Source organism: Octodon degus, unplaced genomic scaffold, assembly GCF_000260255.1.
Source record: "Octodon degus isolate 3935 unplaced genomic scaffold, OctDeg1.0 scaffold00031, whole genome shotgun sequence".
NCBI lineage: Eukaryota > Metazoa > Chordata > Mammalia > Rodentia > Octodontidae > Octodon > Octodon degus.
The window spans coordinates 5,953,588-5,979,867 of NW_004524607.1; the positions used below are offsets into that span (position 1 = coordinate 5,953,588).

At 41.5% G+C, this 26,280-nt stretch overlaps 1 protein-coding gene across 2 annotated transcripts in view; it reads right to left on the bottom strand.

The window, feature by feature from the left end:
• The window catches only part of Pou6f2 (POU class 6 homeobox 2), a 396,956-nt gene that overhangs the window by 9,071 nt on the left and 361,605 nt on the right, over positions 1 to 26,280 (bottom strand). For both annotated transcript variants that reach the window (XM_004629565.3, XM_004629564.3), the window contains exons 6-7: positions 21,115 to 21,321; positions 6,029 to 6,197 (exon numbers count right to left, since the gene is read on the bottom strand). In XM_004629565.3, coding sequence (XP_004629622.1) covers positions 6,029 to 6,197; positions 21,115 to 21,321 — 376 coding nt within the window. The remainder of the gene's footprint in view (positions 1 to 6,028; positions 6,198 to 21,114; positions 21,322 to 26,280) is intronic.

Here is a 26,280-nt window from a genome sequence, read left to right on the forward strand (position 1 = left end):
ATCGGAATGTCAATAAAAGGGAATTATTTTGAATTGATTCAGGATACAGAGACACTCATAGAGCACAATGAAATACACTTAGGAAAGAGGATTTCCAGAACTGTTTCAGAAAGTGGCAAGGCCAATGGGATGAGCATGTTCAAAGAGAAGGGATTAGTGGCATGTGTTTTGTTTTTACTGTAATAAAATTTTCAGTATAAACATTCACCATATTTTTTTTATCCCCTGTCATACTAAAAATAGGGTAAAAAAATAGTAATGATGACCAGTGCTTACCCTGCATTTAACCTTTGCTATAGGGGGATTAACTGGTTTGTAGATTTAAAATAACCTGGACATGAAATGTGGTAGAGAGTCAAAAGTATAAGTTTAAATTTGTCCATATAAAGTATGGTATGTGTGAACTAGAAAGTGAATAGAATTCTTTTTATGGAAGCTAAATGCAAATTGTGTGAAAACAAATCTGTTCTGTAGACTCTGGCACATGGTTACTGGACCCATACTGAATCAAGAGTTCAGCACACACCAGGATAGATACATTCTTGGTTGTTGTTTTGTTCTCTAAGTCCTGCTACTCCAGTGTCTGCTTCAGTATTTGTAAAGAGGTTGCTTACTGTGGACAATAGTCACCAGGTATCAACCTTATCTTTCCATGACCTGCTTGTATCCTTAAAGAAGCTGCCAACGGTACAAACTAAATATCTTATATAGACACGAGTCACAATTTTCGTGCTATTATTGTGGCAAATAATAGGAATATTTAGCAAATAGTTCTAAAAAATAAGAAACCATTCAGGACAGAGCAATGCAATCTGGGAGGACACCTTTCTTGCAATATGGTAACTTTATTGTGTTGTGAAAAGTGGCTTGAATTATGAATCAGGGGTTTTTGCAATGCTATAAGCTAATTCTATGGTATAGTTTTGGTTGTTTAGGATGATCAGTCCTTTGCTATCTAAGGATCAAACATATAAGCCAGGAGTTTTAAGGAAGAGTATACTAAAAAAACAAAAACAAAAACAAAAAAAAAACCCCAAACCCAGCCGACAATCAAAACTCTCAATCTGCCTATTTTATTTTTTATTTTATTTTTGGGCAGGGCCTCACTACGCAGCTTGGACTTGTAGTGATCCTCCTGTTTTTAGCCTCCTAGGTGCTGGGATTACAGGCATATGTCATCATGCCTGGACTCCATCACAGGCTCAGCATGCCTGTGGGGTGGGGGAGGGGAGGGCTGTCATGGCATGTGGCGCCAGGGATTGAATCCTGGCCCCTGAACTTGCCTGAGCAAGCACTTAGTCCACTGAGCTATGTTGCCAGCCCTAATCTGCCTATTTTAAAAACAGTACACAGTAAATCTTAAACCAAATTAGAGACGTTGTCATTTGTTTGATTTATTTTTTCCTAGACTTCCTAAAAACTCTGTGGTTAGAAGTTATATTTAACTCTAATGACTATGGAGACCGAGCAACACATAACACAAGGCAAAGTATGCAGGTATTATGTTTTCTAGCAAGAATAGTCACTTGAGTTGAGCATGTTGGCACATGTCTGCAATCCCTCTGGGAGGCTGAGGCAGAGGATTACAAGTTTAAGCCCAGGCCAGGCAATTTAGTGATTTAGCAAGACGCTGTTTCAAAATAAAGAAATTAAAAAAGGCTGGGTATGTAGCCCAGCCTTGGGTTAAAATGCTTATATGGTAACTCTGAGCCCAGATGTGGTATTCTTCAGATACAAAGATCCTGTATCATTAGTGAGTTGGTAACTTGGCTGTTCTTTGCAAGAAGTAAACAAAATACTTGCTTAGTTGTCATGGCATGTTGGCCAACACTACCATATGTCTTTGACAGTAACACGGAGGACTCAATTAATTATGATTTTGATCAGAGTTTTTATGATATTGTTATAGAATAAGAAATATAGATGTGTCTGTAATCCTATCACTTTGGGAGGCTGAGGCAGATCACAAGTTTAGACCTAACATGGGCAGCTTACGGATTTACTGAGAACTTGTCTTTAAATAAGTAAAAAAAAAAATCCTGGACTGTAGCTTGATGTGAAGTGAAGGCCCTGGGTTCAATCCCTAGTGTTGCAGAGAAAGAGAGAGAGAGAGAGAGAGAGAGAGAGAGAGAGAGAGAGAAAAGAAAGACAGAGACAGAGACAGAGAGACAGAGACAGAGAGACAGACAGAAAGACAGAGACAGAGAGACAGAGACAGAGAGACAGAGAGACAGAGAGACAGAGAGACAGAGAGACAGAGAGGATGTTCAGTGTTTGGTCTTCTTTCTTGGCTTCTGGCACACAGCTTCTGAAGCTCTTACCATTTCCTAAGTACTAGAAGCACTGAGAGAACTTTTTGTTCTAATATTTGATCTTGGTCTGTAATTCACGGCACAAAGCTCTTAAATGCCTTGTAATTTCTTGAGTGCTGGGGTGATCTTTTGTTCTACTGAGACAAGCTTTGGTGTGTTCTGCACAGGCCCAATAAGGGAATCAGGCATCGGAATGACCAAGGCGTGATAAAAACAAGGGTGAGGAGGTACAGTCCTGGAGAATGAGTTAATAATCAGTTATGGATATGTGATGAAACCCTCCTCAACAGTCCCTGAACGCAGAGTTCAGAGAGCTTCTGGGGTCACAGAGGCACCCAACTCCTCAACTCCATGGGGTCAGACACTCCATGGGGTCCTTTCACTCAGGACCCTTCCCAGCATTACCCATTATATCTCTTTGTCCAGCTAGTCATTTTTATCCTTGACCTTTTATCATGTTCCTCTGAGTTTTGTGAGTGAATGCATAAAAATGTATCATACACACATGGCATACTTGGGTGTTGGGACAGAAGGGAAATACCTAAGCAGCAGGCCTGAATTCTACAGCCAGGGTCAGTCCAGTGATCAGCTGGTGTAGAGTCTGACTCCCATTGGTGCCCCTGGACCTGCTTTTTCAGAGAAGACTGTAGAGTTGGTGCGAGATTGCCCTGCAGGCTCTGCAGGTGTGCTTGGAGTTCTCTATCTCAAGTGTGTGTGGTGTATCTGAGGAAATTTCGGGTCATTCCTCAGGTACAGGGGACTGAGATGTTACAATGGTTGCTATGCAAAGGAAATTCCAGCCAGCCCCTTAAGTACTGATTCCTGAGGAAGGCAAATCCTTCTTTGTCCAGTCTGTGACAACAGCCCAGAGAGAGCCCGCTCTCACTCTTCAGTCGGTCCATTGTCTGTCTATCCGTGCCACCATCTCTCTACCCATCTGACATGCACTGAGTAATCGCCTTGTGCAATACAATGTATTAATGGAGTGGCTTCTCCTTTTGTTTCATATTTGACTTATGTTTGTATAAAATATTTGACTTCAGTCTCTTTACTTTCAGAACCAAAGCTTAATAGCCTATCCTAAGTTTATAATTCTGCTGCTATTTAGAATTGTTGTACTTTGCAGAAATATAAGAAGAAGAATATTGAATTGGATTAAAGTTTGAATCTTTTCACACCCACAATATCTCTATAAGGAGTTTATTTTTTGGGTAAAGTGTGATTTTGTTTAAGTGAGACTAGGGTATCTAGTCTAAATATGTAGGGGTTGGATATCTAGGCAATCTAAAATACATGAACAATGGAAAAATGCCACATGAATTCTGAAACTCTGTTTAATATTTATGATAAAGAGAATTGAGGCTAGCCTAAAAGAGATACTGGGCAGTTCAACATCTTTTTCTTTCCTTGGTGGTACCAGGGATCAAACTAAGGACCTTGCACTTGCCGGGCAAATACTTATTCCACTGAGCTATCTCCCCAGCCCTCAACATCTTTTCATAGTGCCTTCTTCTAGTCTTGCCCCCCATCATCTTTCTCGCCTGAGTTATCTGTATTACTGACCATACTGTGTGTGTAGTATTTGAGGGAGATACTTCGTATTGCCAGATTTGCAGCATGAAGATGCCTACTGTTCCTGTTTTAACACGGCACTTTTCATTCTTCGCAGGAAAAGGATGCTCATATGTATACTCATTTTAGGTGCAATAGCTGATGCAGTGTTTTAGCCTTTCAATCGTACTACTTTTGGCTTCTGGTGAATTATAATCAATGAACATGATATTTGACTTTATAGATAAATAAGCATCGTATTAAAGATACATGAATGACATTTAATCTGGTCCTTGTCCCATTAATCTTTACATGCTTCTATATGCATGTGACAGATTTGCTTTGTTCACTTAGGATCAAAAATCATTTCTAGGGCTGGGGACACAGCTTGGCAGCATAAGCACCTGCCTGGCAAGCTCAAGGTCCTGAGTTTGATTCCCCAGTACTGCATGCCATGCTGGCCCAGGAACTGGGTGTGGTGGTACACACCTGTAATACCAATGCTAGGGGAGGCTGAGAAAGGAGGATTACTATGAGTCTGAACTGCACAGTGAGTCTCTGAATCAAATCACATCACATCACATCACATCACATCACATCACATCACATCACATCACATCACATCAAATTAAACCAAGCCAAACCAAACCAAACCAAAACATTTCTACAAGTTATATATGAGGTATGATCCACAAATATAGTGAATGGTTAAATTTTTTTGTTAAATTTTTATAGACTACTGCACTATATTGGATTACTTTGCTGAATTCATGCACCTGCAATATATGAATGGCAATGGAATACACATCTCTGACAAAAGTAAACAAAAAAGGGGGATATAAATGAAGGAACATTTTGTAGTAAAAAATATATCTGTATATACAAAATAGCATAGATATACAGCTACTTTCTCTTAGTTCAATGAGAAGAAAGTTTTGAACTAATAGTGTTTAGACAAGATATCATGCCTGCATCTTGTACTATGAATAACTACTATAAAGACAACAGTATGCAATGTATTAATTATTATAACTGTCTTACTAACATGTTTTGAAACTGTCTCATTGCTACTTCTTTCTCAATAAAATTATTTAAAATTTTTTTTGTAAAAAACCCACAATTGCAATCAATTCCCCTCCACTTACTCCTTCTTGCTCCATACACATTCATTCTGTGGCTTTTGCTACTTTCTAAAGCAGTTCTGGAAGGACTCTTTCCTGAGTGTTTTCAGTTGCCCTGTTGTGGATGTCTCAATATTTTGCACTGATCCAAAATGTTTACTTTTCACGGTCATTTTGACTTTGGGAAGAATGAGAAGTTCCACAGTGGTAGAGCTGGTGAATGAAGTAGAGGAGGACATACCATCTTGTTTTCATGAGCCTGCCTTTTTGTTGGACAGCATTCACCATAGTTTTGATCATGTTTAGTAAAGACACTCACAAAAGAGGATTTCCAGGCTGCTTCAGAAAGTGACAACAGGATAAGTGATGGGATAAGTGTGTTTGAAGAGAGAGGGAGTACTTTGGAGAGGATGCATGGTAATGTGTCTTATAACAAATTTCTTTTAAATTATACATTCTTGTATATTCTGATCAAATCTAATGTATCAGTAGATGTAACCTGCTCATGGGAAACAGACTCATACCCTCTTTCTTTATAAGTACTCGTTCAGATATTTCTCATCTGCCTGCAGCCCAGGTGAGTTCTGCAGGCCTGAAGGCAGCTCACTGCGCATACACACCTATCCTCCCACAGGCCTGCTGTCTTTTATTTCTTCTCATGTTTACAAACAGAGCAGCAGGGACTTCAAACACACAGAGAAGCAGCTTGACCCACTGGCTCCAAGCATGTTGTTTCTTTCAGTTCTGAACTCTGTGGCTCAGGGCCTCTCAAGCTGGTAAGTTTCTGGCCTCTGAAGTGGCAAGACTGACTCAGCACTTCAGAGCCACTCAGGATGGAGCTGGCCCTGGCAGGCTCTAATCCAGGGTGGGCTTTGGAACCATTGGTCCCTGGAAAGGAACTTGGCCTCTGTGTCATCTTGGCAGCATGAGAAAATGTTTCAGAGAGTAAGCAGGAAAGGAAGAAGGAGAGGGAGAGGGACAGGGACAGGGAGAGGGAGAAAAGACAGCCATCATGATTTAAACTGAGCCAGAAGAGATACTTACTGCTGACTAACTGGCCCACGCTCAAAGCTGAAGAAGAGGAAGATGAGGAAGAAGAGGAGGAAGGCTGTCGGACGGGACTTTGAGACATGGATGCTTGACTGTGAGCCAGGTGCAGAAGGGTCCCTTGTGAGGCTCCTTGACCCACTGACGTCTGGGAGGGTTGGTGGAGCTACATGGAGGGAATGTAAAAAAATGTGTGAATGAGAAATTAGGAGAAAATTCCAGGGGGCAAAAGCTTCATCTGAGGTTGAATCATTTTAAATATACAGCAGACTTCTGAGGAAGAGCATAGAACCGAAAACACACCTAGGCATTTCTTTTATATATAATGTATTTCTGGTTGCTTGACAGATATTTTATTAATAACTATAAGTATGTTACTAATTTCCTACTTGGTTTGTTACAGCACCCATTTTTTTTGCATTTCTTATCCATGACTTATGGTTGGACTCTTTCACTCTGTTCATACAATTATAGCATATTTGACAGGCATCTCAAGTATGTATGAGTAAAATGTAACAGTCAAATATGTGGCCATGGCCCCCATTTTTATCTTCCACAGCTGGGATCTTGGGGGGCAATTCCAGCTCACACAGAGTGTACATGGGAAGTTTCTGTTCTCCCAGATCCAAGAGTCTTGGTGCCTTTGTGTGGAGCTGATAAAATGCTCTCTGACATTCTACAGCAAATTAAGAGAGAACTGGTGGAGTTGGAACAAGAATATCCCATCACCTCCGTAGTTTCAGTGGTGATTTTCTTGCTTTGTGCTACTACTGTACTCAGGGTATTCATTTTTCTCCTGAATTCTCACAGCAGCCTGTGCTGAGGGTTCAATTTCAGACCTTCATTTATAAACAAGGAAGCCAAGGCATAGAGAGCTGGATGGATTTATAGGTTCATTCAGCTGATTTCTGTACATAGATCATTTCTGTGACCTTGGGATCCAAGCTAATAGTCACAATGTGGCATTCATGTAACTTAGGAATTCTGTGTGCATTAAGGAAGACTGTCTATGTGTGGTGGTGTGGGCTACTTGGGAATCAAATCCAGGGCCTTTGCACTGAGCTATAGTCCCAGCTATATATTTATTTTATTTTGGGATAGCATCTTGTGAAGCCATTAAGTTGCCTACACCAGGCTTGAACTGATTGTACTCCTGTCTTGGCTTCCCAAAGTGTTGGGATTTCAGATGTATGTCACTGTGCCCAGCTAAGAAGGCTACCTGGATGTCTTCTTGTACATTAGCCCTTTAAAATTAGCTGAGGAGTGTTGGTCTGAGAGGTGAGAAGAGCAGAGCTGGAGAGTGGAAGGAAAGAGGAAAGGGAGAAGATAGCAGGCTCCAGGGCCACTTGGAGGCCTGCAAGGGATTCCTCCCTACCCTGTGTTTTCCTAGAAAGTTGGCACCAGCATGGCCCAGGGCTTGCAGCAAGTGGTGGATTAGCCTCAGCAGTAGCACTGTTGTTAAGTGGAATAGCAAGTTTGGGTTTACAAAAATCAAGGTTGTCATACAGGGGGGTCAGTCTGGCAGCAGAATCAGGTTTTGCCCTGAACTTTGGTGTGAGATCATTTGTAAAACAGGCACCAATCTTTGACCACGTTCTTGATACCTAGGAGCCAGCCCAGCTCATTTCCTCTTTGCATTTATCACTGCCTTCCACTGTTGTTCATTTATTTCATTTGCTTTTTGAGATACAATTTGTAGTTAATAAAATACACCTACCCATTTTGAACACTAAGTTTTGTCAAATGAGAATACTTGTGAAACCACCACTACAATCAACATACAGATGATTGTTCTTATCCTTCCATGCAATTTCCTCACCCTTTTGCGATCAGTTCCCCCTTTATCTCTGTCCAACCAATGATGTGTTTCTCCCACTGTGTTTTCACTGGGTGTGGTTGTAGACACGGAATCATACAATATGCACCTTTGCATGGTTGGTTTCTTTCACTTTTTTACTTGGCAAGCTATTTTTGAGATTCATCCATTTTATGACATGCATCAGTAGTTCATTTTTTAAAATTGCTGAATAGTATATGTCTCCATTGATGGAAATTGGAGTTGTCCAGTTTGGGGCCATTATGGGGATATGATGCATTAAACTGTTATCCACATTTACATACACATACAAGTGTATATCTATTTTTGGTTTTGATTCATTTATGAAAATAGGAGTGGAATTCCTGACCCATACTGTAAGTGCACATTAAAAACTCCAAAACTATTTTCTGAGGTGGTTGTACCATTTCATATTCCCCCCAGTAATGGGTAAGAATTCCAGATGTTTTGTGTTTGTGTGATCATCAACACTTTGGAATATCGATCTTCTTAATTCTCTAAAGGAGTTTTAACACTTAGGTAACATTTTTGCCCTTAAACGGCAGTTAGTAAGGTAGTACCTTGGAAATGTGCTTATAGAGCTGCTTCTCCTTCTGTTCCCAAATTGATAATGATTACTAGTAACTTCCCCAATTTATATGCTAATCCTATCCAGCAGATACCCATGTTATGATCCTGATAGGTAAATAATTGGCCTAAAGTCACATGGCTGCTGAATGTCGGAAGCCAGGGTCCCACTTCCCCATTCAGGGACCTTCCTAGGATTCCATGCTGTCCTTCCTGAGGAAAGGCTTATGGTTACATTTTTGAGGACACTGTATTGAGACTCAGCTATTCTAAATGGAGGCTAGGTATGAACCAAAGATGCTCGTAATCAACACAGAAACCCAAATTAACATGCACCAAGCATCTGCTTAAGGTAATTAGCCAATTTCATGAGCACATAATCTGCAATTGAATCCAATAAATTTTATTCTGTAGGGACACATATTAATGATTTAATCTATTTTTAATTTTCTCAATAAAATATGATGGATATCTCCATGTCAATCTATTCCCCTCACCTATTGAGTTGTCCTTCTAAAGATCATTACTTGCAAAAGCTGTTTGCAGTTTTGAATTACTGAATCATGGGTAGTCTTCAGTTTTACCATCCCATCAATATTTATTGTTCCTGGGTGGGCTGAAGTACTGTCAAAGAACTGGATAAGACAATAATCAATGTAATTATTTCTTCCTTAGAAACAATTCAATAAAGAAAAAAGTAATTACTAGGCTACATTTTCACTTAGAGGTCACGAAAGCAAGCTTGACTTACATGTAGAACTACAAGAAGAAATTTGAGAGAAAGACAATATTTTAGGAAAATGAGAGTAGAATCTAAGATTTCTAAAACTCTAAGAAATATTTTTTTCTTCTAAAGTAATTAATTTTTAGGGCATAAAAACTAACCACTGGAGAAAATCAAATTAGTGTAGGATAACATGTTATTTTTTTAACCTACAAGTTTGGCAAAAAATGTTACTATCATTTATTAGTTTAAAAATTAATGATTTCTGATTTCTCTGCAGAGTTCAACTAGCAAAATTCTAACATTCTTAAAGGCTCATACTTGTCCAAAATCAAGAGGATTATGCAAGGAGGAACACTGCAATGGAGTCTATACATTTCATTCCGGTCGCAGTGTAGACACGTGCCTTACTTCTAGAAGCGCCCTTGGGCAAATGAATAGCCAGTGCATGTATTAGACCAACCCAGAGCCTGACCTTGCCTTCAGTCATTCTTTCTTCACATCCATCTTCCATCTCCCCACTGCAATTCTTCTAGGTAAACTACTATGGAAAATAGTAGTTTCTGTCTTTAAAATTCCCGGTTTAATGATTTTGATGCATTAATTTAAGCAATTTAATGCTTAGTAGGAAAGGGGGTAGTAGCATTGAAATTGACTGATGTTCTAACACGTACCAACTTCCCGAAACAAATCCCACCGTTATGTAATATTAAGATGCACTCATAAATTATAGCAACATTTTGTGCCAGAATTGTATGTTAAAAATGACATCTTATACTATACTAATTTGATTTTATCTAGTTATTAGTTTTTATTAAGTGGATGCTATTTATGTCTAAAAAGTTTATACTTCAAATATGTTTACCAAACAAAAAATAAGAAGACTTCAGTCTCATGAAACACCCTGGGATTCAGTATAAAAAAAATGCATAAACAGCATAAGGAAAATGCTATTTAACTTGATATAATTTCATTGTGTTTACAGATATTGACAGCTGTATAAAATATGTATATTTATGTTATATGGTTATTGGCATAAAATATATATGTTTAAATCTTGAAACGTAACTGGATAGAAGAGCTGGAGTAGTGTACCAAAAGGGAGTGCAGGCAGTTGGGAATAATTAGAAATGCGAAGAAGAGTTTATTCCTCTACCACCATGGAGGGAAAAGGAAATTAAGAAGCTCCATAGGGCGGTTGTCTGGTGACCTTGCCTTGACCTTGAAAGGCCAAGTTTCTCACTACCATTTATGTATTGCTGACTTCCTATGTTTTTACATACATTGTTGTTAGTCTCTGCAATAGCCCTCTTCTTTAGATATTGGTGATGTTGTGCCAGAAGGGAAAACGGAGATTTATTTATTTATTTTATTTAATTTTTTTGTATTTTAGGGAAGGGTCTACAGGGTGTTCAGGGTCTCACTAGTAGATCAGACCCCTAGTGATCTGCCTGTTTACAGCCTTCCAAGAGCTGGGATTACAGGTGCTCTCTACCACGCCCAGTCTCAATTGCTGTCTCAGTGTGCCCCAGCGGCGGGGCTGGTGTGGCAGTCCCAGGGATTGAGCCCCCATCACCTGGGCCTGCTTGCAGGTGCTTTAACCCACTGAGCTATTTGGCTGGCCTTGAAATAGAGATTTAAACAGACTCCACGATGTCACTGGGACCAGTCCAGGTAAGAACCAAGAGCCAGTGCTTGGAGAGGCCTTGATGATCTCACCTCTTCCTAGCACTGGAGGACAGCAGTTGCGAATTATCACTCAAGGCCTTCCTGAGGGTCCCCCTCCAGCAAGGAGCACCACGGTCCATTCATCTGGATGCATCTCAATTCTTTTCCCTAGCATGAAATTTCAAATATTTTTCTAATTTAGCAAATCTCTAAAAGTCAAAAGCCATTTGAAATTCTGTATCTTTAAGAAAGTGTGGTATCCTTTGGTGGCTAAAGATTATTCAGAACTTTCATTACAGCTGGTGGTGAGATGGCACATGTCTGTAATTCCAGCACTCTTGGAGGTCGAATAGGAGGATTGAAAGTTCAACCCCAGCCCGGGCAACTTGAGACCATACTCTTTCTCAAAATGAAATATGAAAAGTTCAGGGACACTTCTTAGTGCAAGTGGCCTAGTTCAGTCCCCAGCACCATTAATAAGAGGAAGCAGTTTGTTATGATTTTAGTGCCACATGGAGGACACACCTCGGAAGAAGGTGCTCAGGAATTGCACTTTGCTTGATATCCTTAAATCTGGTATCTGAAGTCCTTCAAACTTACTTTCCTCAGTATTGTAGCCTTTTTATATTATCCTATTCTCTGCTTACCCACTATACCCCGACTGGACTGTCTACAGGAGCTGGAGTTTGTCTGTTTCTGAGTTTACACAACTACTTCCTTGCCCTTTTTGAGCTGTGAGCCAGGTGCAAATAGACTGGGAACACAGACACTCAGCATGCAAGGACAGGGAAAGGCTAGCTCTTGGTAGCCACAGGAGGGTCGATGTCTATCCCACACGCAGAATGACAAACAGGGAGGCCAGAACTCAGAGGCTCACAAGCTTGACACTTCCTGCAGGGTCCTGCAGGCTGGCTTTGCTGGTTTGTCTGTGTTGGCTGGTACTGCTGGGTAATTCAGGTATTCCACAAAGAGAGACGGAAACAGCAGCACGCGAGAAAGGCCTTCATGAATGCTGGGCTGCTGCTCCCGTGTAGCTTCACTGTGTGATGCAGCATTTCCTCCATGAGGTTTTAGTTTATGGAATAAAGCCCCTTAGCATTAAATCTAAGATTTATATAAAAATAAATAAGGGTGGCAGATGTCTTGGGGAAAGGAGTCAAATGCAAAATTGCTAGACCTGTTGGAAAAGATGGTGTCCCTAAGAAGGAAAATTCAAGCAGGATTAAATATAGAGAAATTCACTACGAGGTTGGAAAATATTCTTGAGATCTGCACAGGTACATTGCCGGTGGTCTGGTCTTGTACCAGTGTGTCAGAAAGCAGGGATGGAATTCTCTCTGTGGTGAGGGGATGCTAGGACACAGCTCTGAGAGTCCCAGCAGCAACTGCCATAGTTCTTAGGCAGGAGGCTGGGACTGTGTTTCCTCCTTGTTCTGGTTGGCGTGTTTCTGAGTCATGTGTATTTTATAACAGCTCAAAAGAGAAATTAAACAGCGCATTCTTGAAATTTAGTTCCTTCAGAATTACCTGGATCTCTTAAAGCCAGATCCCAGTGTTCCATCTGCAGAGTTCTGACTCAGTTTGGGGTTCATATTCTAAGATAAGGACCAAGATTGGCCTTTATGGCAAGTTCTCAGATGCTGTTGTTTGGGGAATCACACAGGTTTTGGTAAGAAGAAGCTTCTTTTGGAGAAAAGGCAAAGTGAGTAGATTTTATTTTATTTCAGTTTTTTTAGTGGGTACTAGAGATGGAAATGGGGCCTTTGCATTGAAGTACATCCTCAAACTTTTTCATTAAAAAAATTGAGATAGGTCTTAGTGTTTCTCAGGCTGGACTTGAACTTATTGTGCTCCTACTTCAGGCTCTGAGTGGGTGGGATTGTAGGAGTGACCAAAATGCCCAGGTAAAAGGATGGGGTTATTCTGTCTAGGTAAAAGAAATCTGAGGCCATACACAATACGAACTCTTACTAATTTGGAAGACATAAGGAACACCAAAGTCTTACTTGGGAGTTCTTACTGTTATGGACAGGATAAGAATACAGGTGTTAAATTTGCTGAAAGATTTAAGGTTGATATGGGGATAATCTATCTTGAAAAATTTCAAGAATCTGGGGCATGACACTGGGAAAGATTTTAGCTCTCTTTGTGGGAAATTTAAAGAAGTCAGGAGGAAGCGATCCTTTTGGTAGCATTTTGGAAACTTACCCTTTAAGCTCTATTCCACAACTTGAAATGTCTTTATAACTTACACAGGAAGAAGAGCCCCATATTGAAATTTCTGTGATATTTAAGTTAAACAAGCTTATTGCAGTAAAAGCCACATTGTCATTAATCTTCCTTAAAGTCCTTCTCCTTGCTTTGAACATGCTAGCCCTCATCTTGCCACTTTCTGAAGCAGTTCCGGAGTCCTCTTTCCTGAGCGTCTTCAGTTGTGCGACCCTGGTTGCCTCAGTGTCATGGACTAATTCAAATTGGTTGCTTTTCATGGTCATTTTGATTTTAGGAAAGAGTCAGAAGTTGCACATTTTTGCAAGATCTGGTAAATAAGGTGGGCAGGGATGCACTCATGGTTTTGCAAATCTGCCTTTCCATTAGATGACACTAGACTACCACATTCACTTGATTTTTGATCATACTTCATAGAGATACCAGGAAAGAAGACGTCCAGGACTGCTTCAGAAAGTGGCAAGAGGGCTGGCCAAACAGCTCTGGGGATTCAAGTGCCTGCAAGCAGGCGCAGGGGCCGGGGGTTCGATCTCTGAGCCTGCTGTGCCGCCCCTCCTCAGGGTACGCTGAGATGGTATTGAGACTGGGCATGGTCGTGCATACCTATAATCCCAGCACTTGGGAAGCTGAAAGCAGGCAGATCACTATGAGTCTGATCTAGTAGTGAGACCCTGAACACCCTGTAGACCCTTCCCTAAATACAAAAAAAAAAAAAAAAAAAAAAAAAAAGAAAAGAAAAAAAAGTCACAAGAATGATGAACTAATTGTGGTTCAAACTGAGAGAAAGTACTTTGAAGGAGATTTATGGTAATATATCTTTTACTGTAATAAATTTTTCAACATTAAATTAAACACACATAGTATTTTTGATAAACATTTTCACAGCTCCTATCTAGGAGGAGATTAAGTATCTCAGAAGTGCCAGTGCAAGTTCCAGTGGGAGAGAGAGAGAGAGAGAGAGAGAGAGAGAGAGAGAGAGAGAGAGAGAGAGAAGAGAGAGAGACCCTGATGCTAGGCACAGTGAAGATGTGAGGAAGGGAGGAAAGTTAGAATGACACAAAGATTCAGAGATGTTGCCTGGGCTCAGGCAGAGCCACCCAGACAGTTACAGAGAAACATGGAATGCAATCAGAGCTCAGTAGGAACAGATGACAGGATGGAAGTTAAATTTTAGTGTAGAATGGAAAATGAGTTAAATGTAGCTGAAGTAATAAGGTGAGAGGATGTGGAGAGAGAAAGATTTTGAAGTGCGTGAAGGAGAGGAATAGAGAGGATAGAGCTGCTTGGAAGGTCTTCCCAAGCTCCCTGGAAGGAGACCAGCAAATGACAGAAGACACTGGAATGACAGAGTCAGAAGATTCAGAGTGCTCAAGCTGGACTTGTCTGGAAGCAGGACTTGTCTGGACTTCTCTGGGGCCAGCTTGCACCCTTACATCATACAAGTACCATGATGGACAACAATTAAAATGAACAACTGGCTGAGCTCCTGCCATGGGCCAGGACTAGAAGTAGGTGGATAAAGATGGTGTGGTGGCACGTGCCTGTAATCCTAGTGCTTGGGAGGCTGAAAACAAGAGGATCACTATGAGTCTGATCTGTGTAGTGAGACTCTGTAGACCCTGTACTAAATCCATAAAAAAGGAAAAAGAAAAAAAGAAGTAGGTGGACAAGGCTGAGCCAGTCTGGTCCTTGCTTTTTAGTTGTGGACTTTGAATGGGGGAGTAAAGGGAAGCAGAGGTGATGGAGCTGGGCTTCAAGGACAGGGCGGTGGAGTGACCATGGGTCCAGATCCTGAAGGATGGGTAAACTGAAGCTTGCTAGGTAAGGAAAGAGGAGAAAGCATTTCAGCACTGACTGTACAGAGTATGGGCCATGCCAACTGACCTGGTAAGGAGCTGGAAAGCTCACACCAAGGATGTGAGCCGCTGGGAGCTGTGGCTACAAGCTTACAGGGCTGCCGAATTTTGGTGAAATTAATATGCGTTCAGTCCATCTAGGGAGACCCCATACCACTTTAGATCCCTGTGGATGGAAACAGCTCATTTCTGTCTAATTCTGGGTGCTTCTATGGCCAAACTGAGAAACTGATTCAGACCAGGGCTGGGAAGGGAAGCTGAGTTTTAAAACAATAGCTAAGCAAATATGCATTTTTGTATTTACTTGGAAAATATATGGATGGATTTAGGTAACAGCATAACATTTTACTTGTTAATTTTGGATAGCAGGAATCTAATTCAGGACTCCATGCCAGGCAGGTGCTGTGCCACTAAGCTAACTCCCTGGCCCTATAGCATGAATTCTCTCTCTCTCTCTCTCTCTCTCTCTCTCTCTCTCTCTCTCTCTCTTTCCATTTTTTATGTGTTTGGTATGGGGTCTCACTATACAACTCAGACTCATAGTGATCTTGTTTTCAACCTCCCCAGCACAGGGATTACAGGTGTGGGTGATCACATCTGGAGTCGGTTGTCACCTCAACATACCCCAGGGGCAGGGATTGAACCCTGGTCCCTGCACTTGCCAAAGAAGGTGCTTAGTCTGCTGAGCTATCTTGCTGGCCCTTGTAGCATAGCATTTTAAAAGAGCTAATTTAAATAAATTGCCTCCTTTTGGCTTTCTGTTAGCGCCCTGATTAGATTCCTTTTTGAAGAAGGAGCAGAATGCCCTCATAGATGGTAGTCTTCAAGTACTTTAGTTATGGTGTTTACTTTTTGAGAAGTTTCCATGCTTTGGTGCTACAGGTTGTTTTCCTTCCTCATATATGTGTCTTCTTCATGACTTAAAAACTCCCCTTACTTTTTGTTAGAGTTTATTTAGCCAAAGGGAGAATAAATACACACAAATTGGCTTCCGAAGAAAGCATTAACTCACAGGATATTCACAGGGTGGCCAGCGGAAAGCAAACCAAGGACTGGGAGTTCCTTCTCTGATTTTGGGAGAGTCTCTCTAAGCCGTACCAGCCCTGGAATCCCCCGGAGGGAACAACCTATTACTTTTGAGCTCCACTGGATATTTTGAAGTAATTTTAGAGGCCCATACAAACTTCTGTTTCTTGTTTTCAATCTGGTCTTTTTCTGACTTTTATTTTTCTTGCACTACTCACCAAGGGTCTCTGATGTGATATTGTGAACATCGTATCTAGGGCTATTTGGTCCTGATATATATATTTTTAAATACTGTTTGTGTTTCAGATGACAACTTTTTAGGTTTTTCTTGATTTTTCATCACTGAAATAAAGCATCAAGAGGAATGGGTACTCTATTCTTATATTTTCTTTAGTCTGTTTTAGTTAATGATAGGCAGATATAGAATTTCAATTAAGAACATAATTATTCATTTTAAAATTAAAACCAATCATTCCAGGTCATCTTGTCTGATAACTATGTAATTTATTTGGCAAAAATGGGCTTCCTTCTGAATGGGGTTTAGGGAACTCTCTACTTCTGTAATTTATGACATATTTTATTGTCAGAACTATGCTCTTGTGAGATCAAGCATTTGTCATAAATCACTTGAAAAAATAATTTGAGAAACTTCTCTACTGGATGATAGAAATCCTTTATTTTTTAGCGATCATCCATATTATATTTCTTCACTGTAAAAGGTAGTATTTAAAGAAAAAGTGGAAGATCACCATCCTTATACCTCTGGTTCTGAGTTTTTTACTTTTTGACTATGGGCATTCATGATCCTGAGGCCCACGGATGTTTATATGCAGGATAAACATCTCCTGTTCATTTGCCACCTCAACCAGGGCTGATGCCAAGAATTAGCGTCACTCATTTGCCTGATGTTTCTGACCAGACTTACCACTGGATCCCTTGGTTTTTCTGGGACTGGGCTACAACTCTCACTCAGGCCTTGAGTAGGTGGCCTGTTGGAGCCAGTTGTGGCTTAGGCATTTGGGACATGTTTCCATATCATTCTTTCTGGCTGGGCTCGTGTCTTCCTTCCCTCACACAGGAGAGGTGCATGAACACACATGAGAGGCGTATGCATGCACATCAACAAAGGGGATCCCACCCATGGAATAGAACTCGTAGCTGACATGAGTTGGCTTTGCAAGGTACATCCCCAAGAAGCTGGCTGCTTCTTCCCAGATGCTAGGTCTCTGATTCTGCCATGAAGAGAGTGGTGGAGGTGGTGGCTAGACTAGCAAATCATCTCCTCCCTCAGCTATCACACGGGCTCATGCCAGGGCACATAGGTGTGGTGGGAAGAAGCTCCTCTGCAGTGGCTGGGTGCATGAGAGAGATGGTAGAACTGGACTCCTGACAGTCACTGTGGGCAAGGAACTGAGGAGGGGTGTGATTCCTTGAGGAGGCCCTTCTGTATCCAAACTGTCACCCCTTAAATTTAGAGCAATCATTTTATGTAATAGCTGTCACCCACACACCCACCCTTGAAATGCAAGGTGAAAGTGAGAGCTACTTTATATTAAATGTTAATGATTTCTAACTAATTCATCACCTTTTGGGCAATTTACAACTTGGTTTTGCTGACAGAAATAGCTTTAGATTTTAACAGATTGCACAAAAGAGACCAACTTTTCATTTTTTTCTACCTGGAAGTAATTATGAACATGGCTAGAACTAAAGTTTAAAAAAGCCAATAAAAACAGAGAATCTTGTTTTATTTGAGGAAGCAAATAGACCTTCACAAAGAGTAAACAAAGTAAGTGAGCTGGGAGATGGTAGGTCTGGAAGGGATGCTCCACTGCTGGGATGAAGATGAAGAAGAAGATGAAGAGGAGAGGTTTCCCGGGGACCTTGGCTCCACAGGGTACAGGTTTAGATCTGGTGCAGGGAACACAGAGCTTCATCTTCTCCAGGAGGCATATTCAGACCTGGCTTGCTGTTTCCTGTGTTGACTTCCTTACTGAATGAGAATTCCTTGCTAACCACTCTCATAATTTGTTCACTTCTTTTTCACAATGTTGACTTAGGTTCATGGTGAGTCTTTAATGAATGTGCACCTCTTCTAGGAGCCCACCACCACCACCGCAGCCAGCTTCCGGGTGCAGTGCCAGACACAAGCAAGTGGTGAAGACATCTCTGTGGTAAACAGAGTTTGAGATATTAATTGAGCAAGAAAATGGATTTTCCACATATGGCCTCTGAGTGCCATCGAGAAGTGGCTGTTTTCACAGGTAGATCAGAAGTCGGCTGGAAGCCGTGGCTGAGGTCCCTGGAAGACTTTCCAGCATTGTTGTAGATGAGTGATGACATCGATGTGTTCTCTTTTGTATTTATTTCCTTGCTCATCACTTTACATTATTCAATTTTCAGCAAGTCATACATGGCTGTACACTGCTAGTATATTCACTGTTAGTATTCATAGCTCCCTTCCTCCAGCTTTCTTTTGTTCATGTATGCTTCTACTTTTGATTGATGGATTGATTGATTGATTGCAGCACTAGGGATTAAACCTATAGCCTTCATACTGAGCTACATCCCTAGCCCTTGTTTTTTTTTATTTTTTATTTATTTATTTTGAGACAGGTTCTTGCTAAGGGACTAAGTTGTCCAGGCTGGACTCAAACTTATAGTCTTCTTGCCTCAGCCTCCCAGAGTGTTGAGATTACAGCTGTGGCCCATCATGTCCAGTCCCAACTTTGAAACTAAGTCTTTGGGGGCTGGGGAGATGCTCAGTAGAATAAGCGCTTCCCTGGCAAGCTCGAGGGCCTGAGTTCAATCCCCAGTTCCGCCAAACAAAACAAAACAAAACAAAACAAAACAAAACAAAACAAAACAAAACAAAACAAAACGAAACTAGGTCTTTATCCTTGGCCATCTCTTACTTGATTCCTCCAGTTAACAAGTAATTTGTTTCTAGGTGTTTAAAACAGAGATGGGCCACACTTTAAAACATTATGACAAAGAAATGGAACTGATGCTTCTCTATGGTGCCTTTACCTAATTTCATCTCTGCAGCATTTGATACTTGTCCACATCCTCCTTTTTTGACACTGCAGGATACTAGATGATTATGCTCCTGGTTCCTCTCTTGCTTATGCACCAATTCTTCTCTCCCCTTCCCTTTCCATCCCTTAAGAGCTGGTGTTTCCGCAGATGGCTCTAGGGTCATGCTTCTTCTACTCATGCTTTCTCTGCATGTCCCATGTATTTGCAACTTCAACAAATGTATCCATGTCTCTCAGCTCAGCTGGCTTGCCCTGAGTTCTAGTATGAATCCATACTTATTTTCAGCTATCTGTTATAGGCGCTCATTAATTCTTACTTGTGTTTTGTTGCATGCTCCAAGTGATATATTAACAACATTTTTTCAGGCCAACTTGCATACTGCTTTCAGAGTTGTTTTCTTGAAAAAAACTAAAGTCAGTCATGCCATTTACCTTTAAAAATACTTCTTATAGGTTCCAGGGTGGCAGAGTAAATCATATCACCACCACCGCTATTGTCACAATGACATTAGTGCTTGCTCTCTACTAGACATTATTCTAAGCCTTCATCTATGTGAACTCATGTACTCCTCATAAGCACTGTCAGGTACGTGCTGCTTGTCATGGCTTAGATCTCAGACATCCTCACGAGGTCTCATGTGTTCAGAGATGGGATATTTAGAAGCTGGTTGGATAGTGAGGGTGATACTACCCATGGTTGGGGTGGATCTTAGAAGATGGGGCCCAATTGGAGGCAGTCACAGGGGAGCATGACCTGGAAGAGTGTAATCTTGTCCCTTGTTGGTCCTCTTTTTTCTCTTTCTTCTTCCTGGCTGTTACACTATGAGCACCTTTCCCCACTAGGCCCTTCTACCATGTCTTGAAGCCAAGCAAGCATGGACTGAGTCCTCTAAAGATTGCAAGCCAAGGTAACTCTCCTTCTTTATTTTTTTAAATTTTTTTTCTCCTTCTTTAATGTAGGGAGTTTTATTTTAAATTTAATTTAATTTTGAAAAGTAGAAACAAAAAAAGGACAAAAATAAGAAACAAAGATAGAAACAAGGTAACATACAACAATACATAAGTTGCAGATTTTCAAAACAAGCATAGCTGATTAACAATGGTTGATATATCTATTTTTATCATCAAATCTGTTGCTCAGATTAACAGATACAGTTATATAAGATTGGACATATGATTGAATATTACTGCTTGCTTTCAAGAAACCTTAAATATTTGTTTTTCTCTCTCTCTTTTTTCTTTTTTTTACCTTTTTAGAAAATATTTTAAAGAGAGTGTAGTAATAATTAATATGACATCAGAAATGGTGCACATTTAGAAGACCAAGATGACAGGTACTCAAGCATGGTTTTTGTATTACACATTGCTCTCCTCAATGTAGTTGCTTAGATTGCAGATATCAGCATATAGAGTTAGTCAAGGTGAAAATTCTGTACATTAACTTTTCTTGAACTAAGAGTTAACATGTAGAATTTTCACCTTGACTAACTCTGTGTGGAGGTATTTTCTCTTAGCAGTAGGAAAACCCCTGCTTTGTCCCGTTTGTATGCAGAAGGAAATAGGGGCACAAAGATGCTGGCTAACACATCCAGGGTCACATGACTGTTCTCTGCTTCTGCATCAGCCTTTCTCCTACTTCTCCATGCCCATCCTCTTTCCTATCGATCGCCTGGCCTCATGCCTGCTTTTCCCACTACCTGGGAATGTTGTTAATTGCTACAGGCTAATGTTGTCACCCCTTTGTTTACCAGGTTAATGCTTGCCCATGTGTTCCCATGCCATTTTTCTCTGGGAAAATTTAGAATTCTGCAGTCAGAGCAAGTCATTCCTATCTCTGTGCTCCCACCTGCCCCATGACAGCACAGCCTCTGCTTTACTGCTCTGTATATCTAATTGATATCTGAATGAAAACCTAATCAGATTACCACCTTTTAGTGAAATTAATAATCATATTTTCCTATATTTCATGCCTTCTTTATAGGCAGCAGCCTCAGCAACTTACAGTGGATAAGTATTGATATGCTAGGATTAGTGAAAAATGTTTTGCAATGTAAAAGTTACCTTTCATGGATTGAGAACAGGAAGGAGGAGGAGGGGAAGGGGAAGGGGACATGGTTGCCTTGGCATGGGACCTTTACCTGCTGGCCTGGCTTGATGGGAGAGAGTGTGATGCCCTGGGTGTTGATCACAGGCAGGATTTGGTTCCCGATGACCGTGGCGATGATCTGGCCCTGGGCATTTGTCAGGAGTTGGGGAGTGATAGGCTGCACTTGAAGGCCCTGAGTGCCACTTGCTGCTTGGCTCGAAGGCCCTGGATTAGGCATTAGTGGAATGGTCCCGATGATCTGCAAGAGACAGGCACAAGGGTGAGGACCTGGGCTAGGTCGAGGGGCTTCTCACACCATGGAAGACTGCCTGCTACCTGCGAGGATCTCAGGAGACAGTTCAGCATCTACGGAGGACGTGTGAAACAGGGAGGAGAGGCGTATTCAAAGAGGAGGTAACTCCTCATAAACAGAGCTTATTGGGGGAATAAAATGTTATTTATTTATTTATTTATTGGAACCGGGGATTGAACTCAGGCCCTTGGGCTTGCCAGGGAAGCGCTCATTCCACTGATCCATCTCCCCGGCCCCTAAAATGTCTTATTTAAAAATGAAACCAAGCACCGCTAGGTACATAAACATGCTATTTCTGCCCAGGCAGCACAGACACCTGCCTGTCACCTCTGTTAACTCACATGCTTCTTATAAGCACCCGTGGCTTAGATGCTGCTGAGAGGATGGAATTCTTGACACTCAGGGCCTTTGTCTACCTGGAGAGCCTAATCTTTTCTTCACAAGGGGTTCATGTACCCCAAATTCCAGTGATCCCCAACACCACAGTTGATCCCTTTCCTCCATTCCTCCACCCCTTCCGTTCCCTGACAACCTGCTCTCGCTCTCTCAAGGTTGGGGTTGATGTCTTGGTGCCTCTGGCAAGATGAAGGGCCTTCAGCATCCCAGTGCTCATGAAGGCCAGGAGCCCAGGCTGTTCCATCCCTAGCTGTGTCACCTACTAGCAGTGATATATTTGTCAAATGACATTAGCTTTCCAGAAAAAAGGTTTGAAAGAATCAGGATCAAGGGGCCAGGGAGATGGCTCAGTGGAATAAGTGCTTCCCTGGCAAGTACAAGGGCCTGAGTTCAATCCCTGGTTGTGAAAAAAAAAAAAAAAAAAGAATCAGGATGACAAATGTTTACCTGTCTGAAATTCTTAAAATAGATGGAGAATGATTGCTAAGGGCTTAAATTAGAAAAGTAAAATGACTTCTTTTTTTGTACTAAGGATTAAACCCAGACCTTTCCTACTGAGCTATACCTCCAGTTCTTTGTAAAAAAGAAAGAAAATCTATCATCTATCTATCTATCTATCTATCTATCTATCTATCTATCTATCTATCTATCTATCTATCATCTATCTATCTATCTATCTATCAATCATCTATCTATCTATCTATCTATCATCTATCTATCTATCTATCTATCTATCTATCTATCTATCTATCATCTTTTATTTTTAAAATAGAATAAAGTCATTAAAACTATAGAATTTCTCTAAACAAAATGAAAAGAATTCCACAATGGCTGCTACACTGCATATTGTTGTCTTCAAATTGGTTGTTCAGATTACCAGATATAAGCACACAAAACTGGTCAAAAAAGTCATAAAAATTAAAAAGGAGAGAGAGAGAAAAAATTACACATTAACTGTTCATTTCAACAGACCAGATGAAATCAGCCGCACAATTATCCAAGGTATTCCGTGTATATACGTATATGTTTCTTTTTCCCTTTTTTTCTTTTCTCCTTTCTCTCACCCCAGTTGTTCCCTCTCTTTGAGTAGTTTCTCTCCCTTTCACAGTATCTACTGTACTTTTCAGATTTTATTTACACTTCCAGGCTCTTACACTAGTGAGACAATGTGATGTTTATACACGCGTCTAATGTTTTTCACTAATGAATAGGGACCCTAGAAGCAGGGCCCAAGTGGCGGGGAGCAGGATAGGCTTTCTTTTGCATTCACTAAATGGAATTCACAGGCTGGCTCTAGCAGGGGCATGGCTATCCCCAGGTGCTCTGGACATGTCTGGGCCAGGGAAGTTAAGTATTTTGTAATGCAAAAGTGACTCTTCATAGTTGAGGGAGGAAGGTGTCATGGAAGGGGAGAGCAAGAAACATTCACGTGGATGGAGTCCTTACATGTTGTTAGGGACAGAATTAACCTGTAAGAACCAGAATGTGATCTGTCTCCAAGTGCTGTGTCATGGGGAAGCGTATGAACCACAGCTCCCCAGCCTCCAGATCACCACGACATAGCAACGAGAAGCCTCAGGAGGCCTTCTGTTTTGTATGCTTTCCTTTCCTCTGTGTTTGAATAAAAACACTGTGAGTTGGGCATCTGTCATGCCTCCACTGATTCCATAGAGAGGTAAAGAAACTGTGAAGTCACTTGACAGAACAGTAAGGAGGTGGAAGAACCAGAGTCAAGGTCCAGGTCTGGCTGATCCCTAAGGATTGCTTTTCCATTTGCCCTCTTGCTCCGCCACCTGCAGACGTTGGCAAACACACCGTACTCTCAGACAGCACCCTGCAGCCTGCTTAGTTTCCCACTGACCAAGACGCACCTGCTCTCACTGAGTTTATAAATGACACCAGTTTTCATCCCCTCTACACTCACACAGACCTTTGGAAATAGCTTCTCAGCAAATGATTCCTTTTCCAGGGAGATTTTTTTTTTTTTTTTTAAACCCAGGGCCTTGTACATGTTAAGTACATGCTTTGCAACTGAGCTACATTCCCAGACTACAGTGAATGGTTTTTAGAGTCACCTATGACTGGGAAACCAGTTGCCACTAGGCCCACAGGGGAACCCTATGGTCACACTGTGTGGGGACAGATCATGTTGGAGAAAGTCCCCTCCTCCCTGGGCTGTTGCCTCCACCACAAAATGCTCTGTGGGTTGGCCCTAATGGAGGAACTGAGTCACTATCAGGTGGCAATGGAAGTTGTCAAGATTTAGATAAAAGTCATCTGATTGCTGCAGAGTGACCAGCTATGGCCCAGGGAGCTGACAGGCTGTAGTCTCTTGGAGCAAGCCTGTGAGATCCATCGCAGAGCATCAGCATGGAGCATGTGCCATCTGCACCAGCAGCTCAGGACTCCACTGAGAGAGGGCACAGCACATAAGTATTACATCAACAAGTGGTTTTGCATTAAACAGCCTGAAATTCTGAAGTCATTTCCCTGACCCCGCAGGCAATGAAAAAGAGGCCTGGGGAACAGAGCTACTTTCTTAGGTCTCCTTGGCTAATTTCCCTCGCTACACATGCACAGTGGAAACCCAGCCGCCAACCCACCCATGCTGGCTGTTCCCATACCTCAGGTCTTTGCCACCTTATTCTAGTTGACTAGCCTGAGCTGAAAGCCAGGTGCATCTGTGGTGGGGATGGTGGGGTGTCACTGTGTTTAGGATCATGTGGGAGTGAGGAAAGAGAAAGCGATGAGAGAAAGCACAGCCATGATGGTCGCAGAGTGTGCTGTGATGAAGAGATGCTTCCTGCCCCAGGATGATTGACAGGAGTCTCTGCTGCCTCCCTGGGAACAAGATGTACCTTCTGGGAGAAGGAAGGAGCTAAAAGACAAGCAGTGCTCACCGATTTCTGCCCTACGGAGTGCCTCCCCTCCCAGCACTGAGCTAGGCCATTGCTAATGCACTCGCCACTTTTGAGGTATGATCTAAAAATACAGTGAATGTTTAAATTTAAAAACTTAATTACACAAGAAGGTCTACTTCCATTATTCTTCCTCAAAATCCTCTCACTTTGAACACACTGATCCATTGTTCTTACCGATTTCTGAGGCAGTTCTGGAAGTCCTCTTTCAAGAGTGTTTTCAGTTGTGCTGTAGTGGTTTCCTACATGTCCTAAATTGATTAAAAATGTTTCCCTTTCAAGGTCGTTTTTGACGTTGGGGAAGAACCAAAAGTCACATGGAAATGGACATGGTGAGTAGGTAGCTGAGAACACACGTGTCTTTATTAGGCTGTCTTTCCCCTGGACGCTACTCAGCAGCAGCATGCACTATATTATGAATAACACTTGGTAGAGACACTCAAGAAACACTCAGTAAAATCCCAAAAGAGAAGACTTCCATAACTGCTTCAGAAAGTGGGAAGAAGGATAAGGTGAGTCTGATCAAAGCAAGGAGAGGGGCCTTCCAGGGTGGCTTATAGCAATGGATATTTTACTATAAAGATTTTTTTCTTACACTTTCTTACACTGTATCACCCTTTGTACATTCTCACCAACCTCATCCCTCTTTCCAGGTCTGAGCACCACCCATCAAGTTCAGGACACTGGTAGTGTCAGAGCCGGAGGACTCTGTATGGGCCTGATGGCAAGATCCTCGCAATGAAGTGAGCTGCCTATGAGGTGGGGGCAGGGCAGGCATAGATCTGAGGTCACAAAGCCTTTTGTGAAGCTGGGAATCCCACCGCTTTCAGGGGCATTGGGGCTACCATCTCAGATTCTCTAAAATGTTGCAGTGCATTGTGAAGATTTTTGTCCTATTCTCTGAAGTATCACAACATGCTGGTTTTAGTTTGCTGCCTTTTGTGGCTGGGTAGATGGCCATACACTGGCTTGTCTAAAGACTCTGCTGAACCTACTTTACTCATGAAGGTTCCCGTCTCCCTTAGCAATTCTGCGTAGCCAGTTGGGACTCCTATTCTGGCTTCCAGAGAGCACAACAAGGAGCTGAGAAGTGCTGAGGTGCAGAGGTCAAGAGTTCTGTGCTCATAAACAGTTGCCTGTCTTAGCACCTGAAGTCATATTTCAAACTGGCCTTAAAATCAAGGGAAGTATTTATATCTACATATATTTCAGCTAAATGGAGGAATTAAAATTGAGGCTTAACAAATTCATAGGGAGTTTCTGGTTTGAGTGAAAAGGTAGAAAGAGGGTGCTTCTGGAACATTTATGCTCTTTAAGCTAGATTTTGGAGGAGTGGACTACCCAGTTCCCTAAAATCCTATGGATTTACTGCCAACAGAAGTCCCAATAGAAGATAGTGTTGCTGAATGCAGGGCAACAAGAGTTTGACGCCTTATTAATACATTCAATATTCTAAATTAATTCATGTTCTCCTAAAGCCTGAAGGACTCTGGTAGTGCAACTCTCCAAAATACCTGAAGAGCTAGATTTCTCTTTCTTTCTTTCTTTCTTTCTTTCTTTCTTTCTTTCTTTCTTTCTTTCTTTCTTTCTT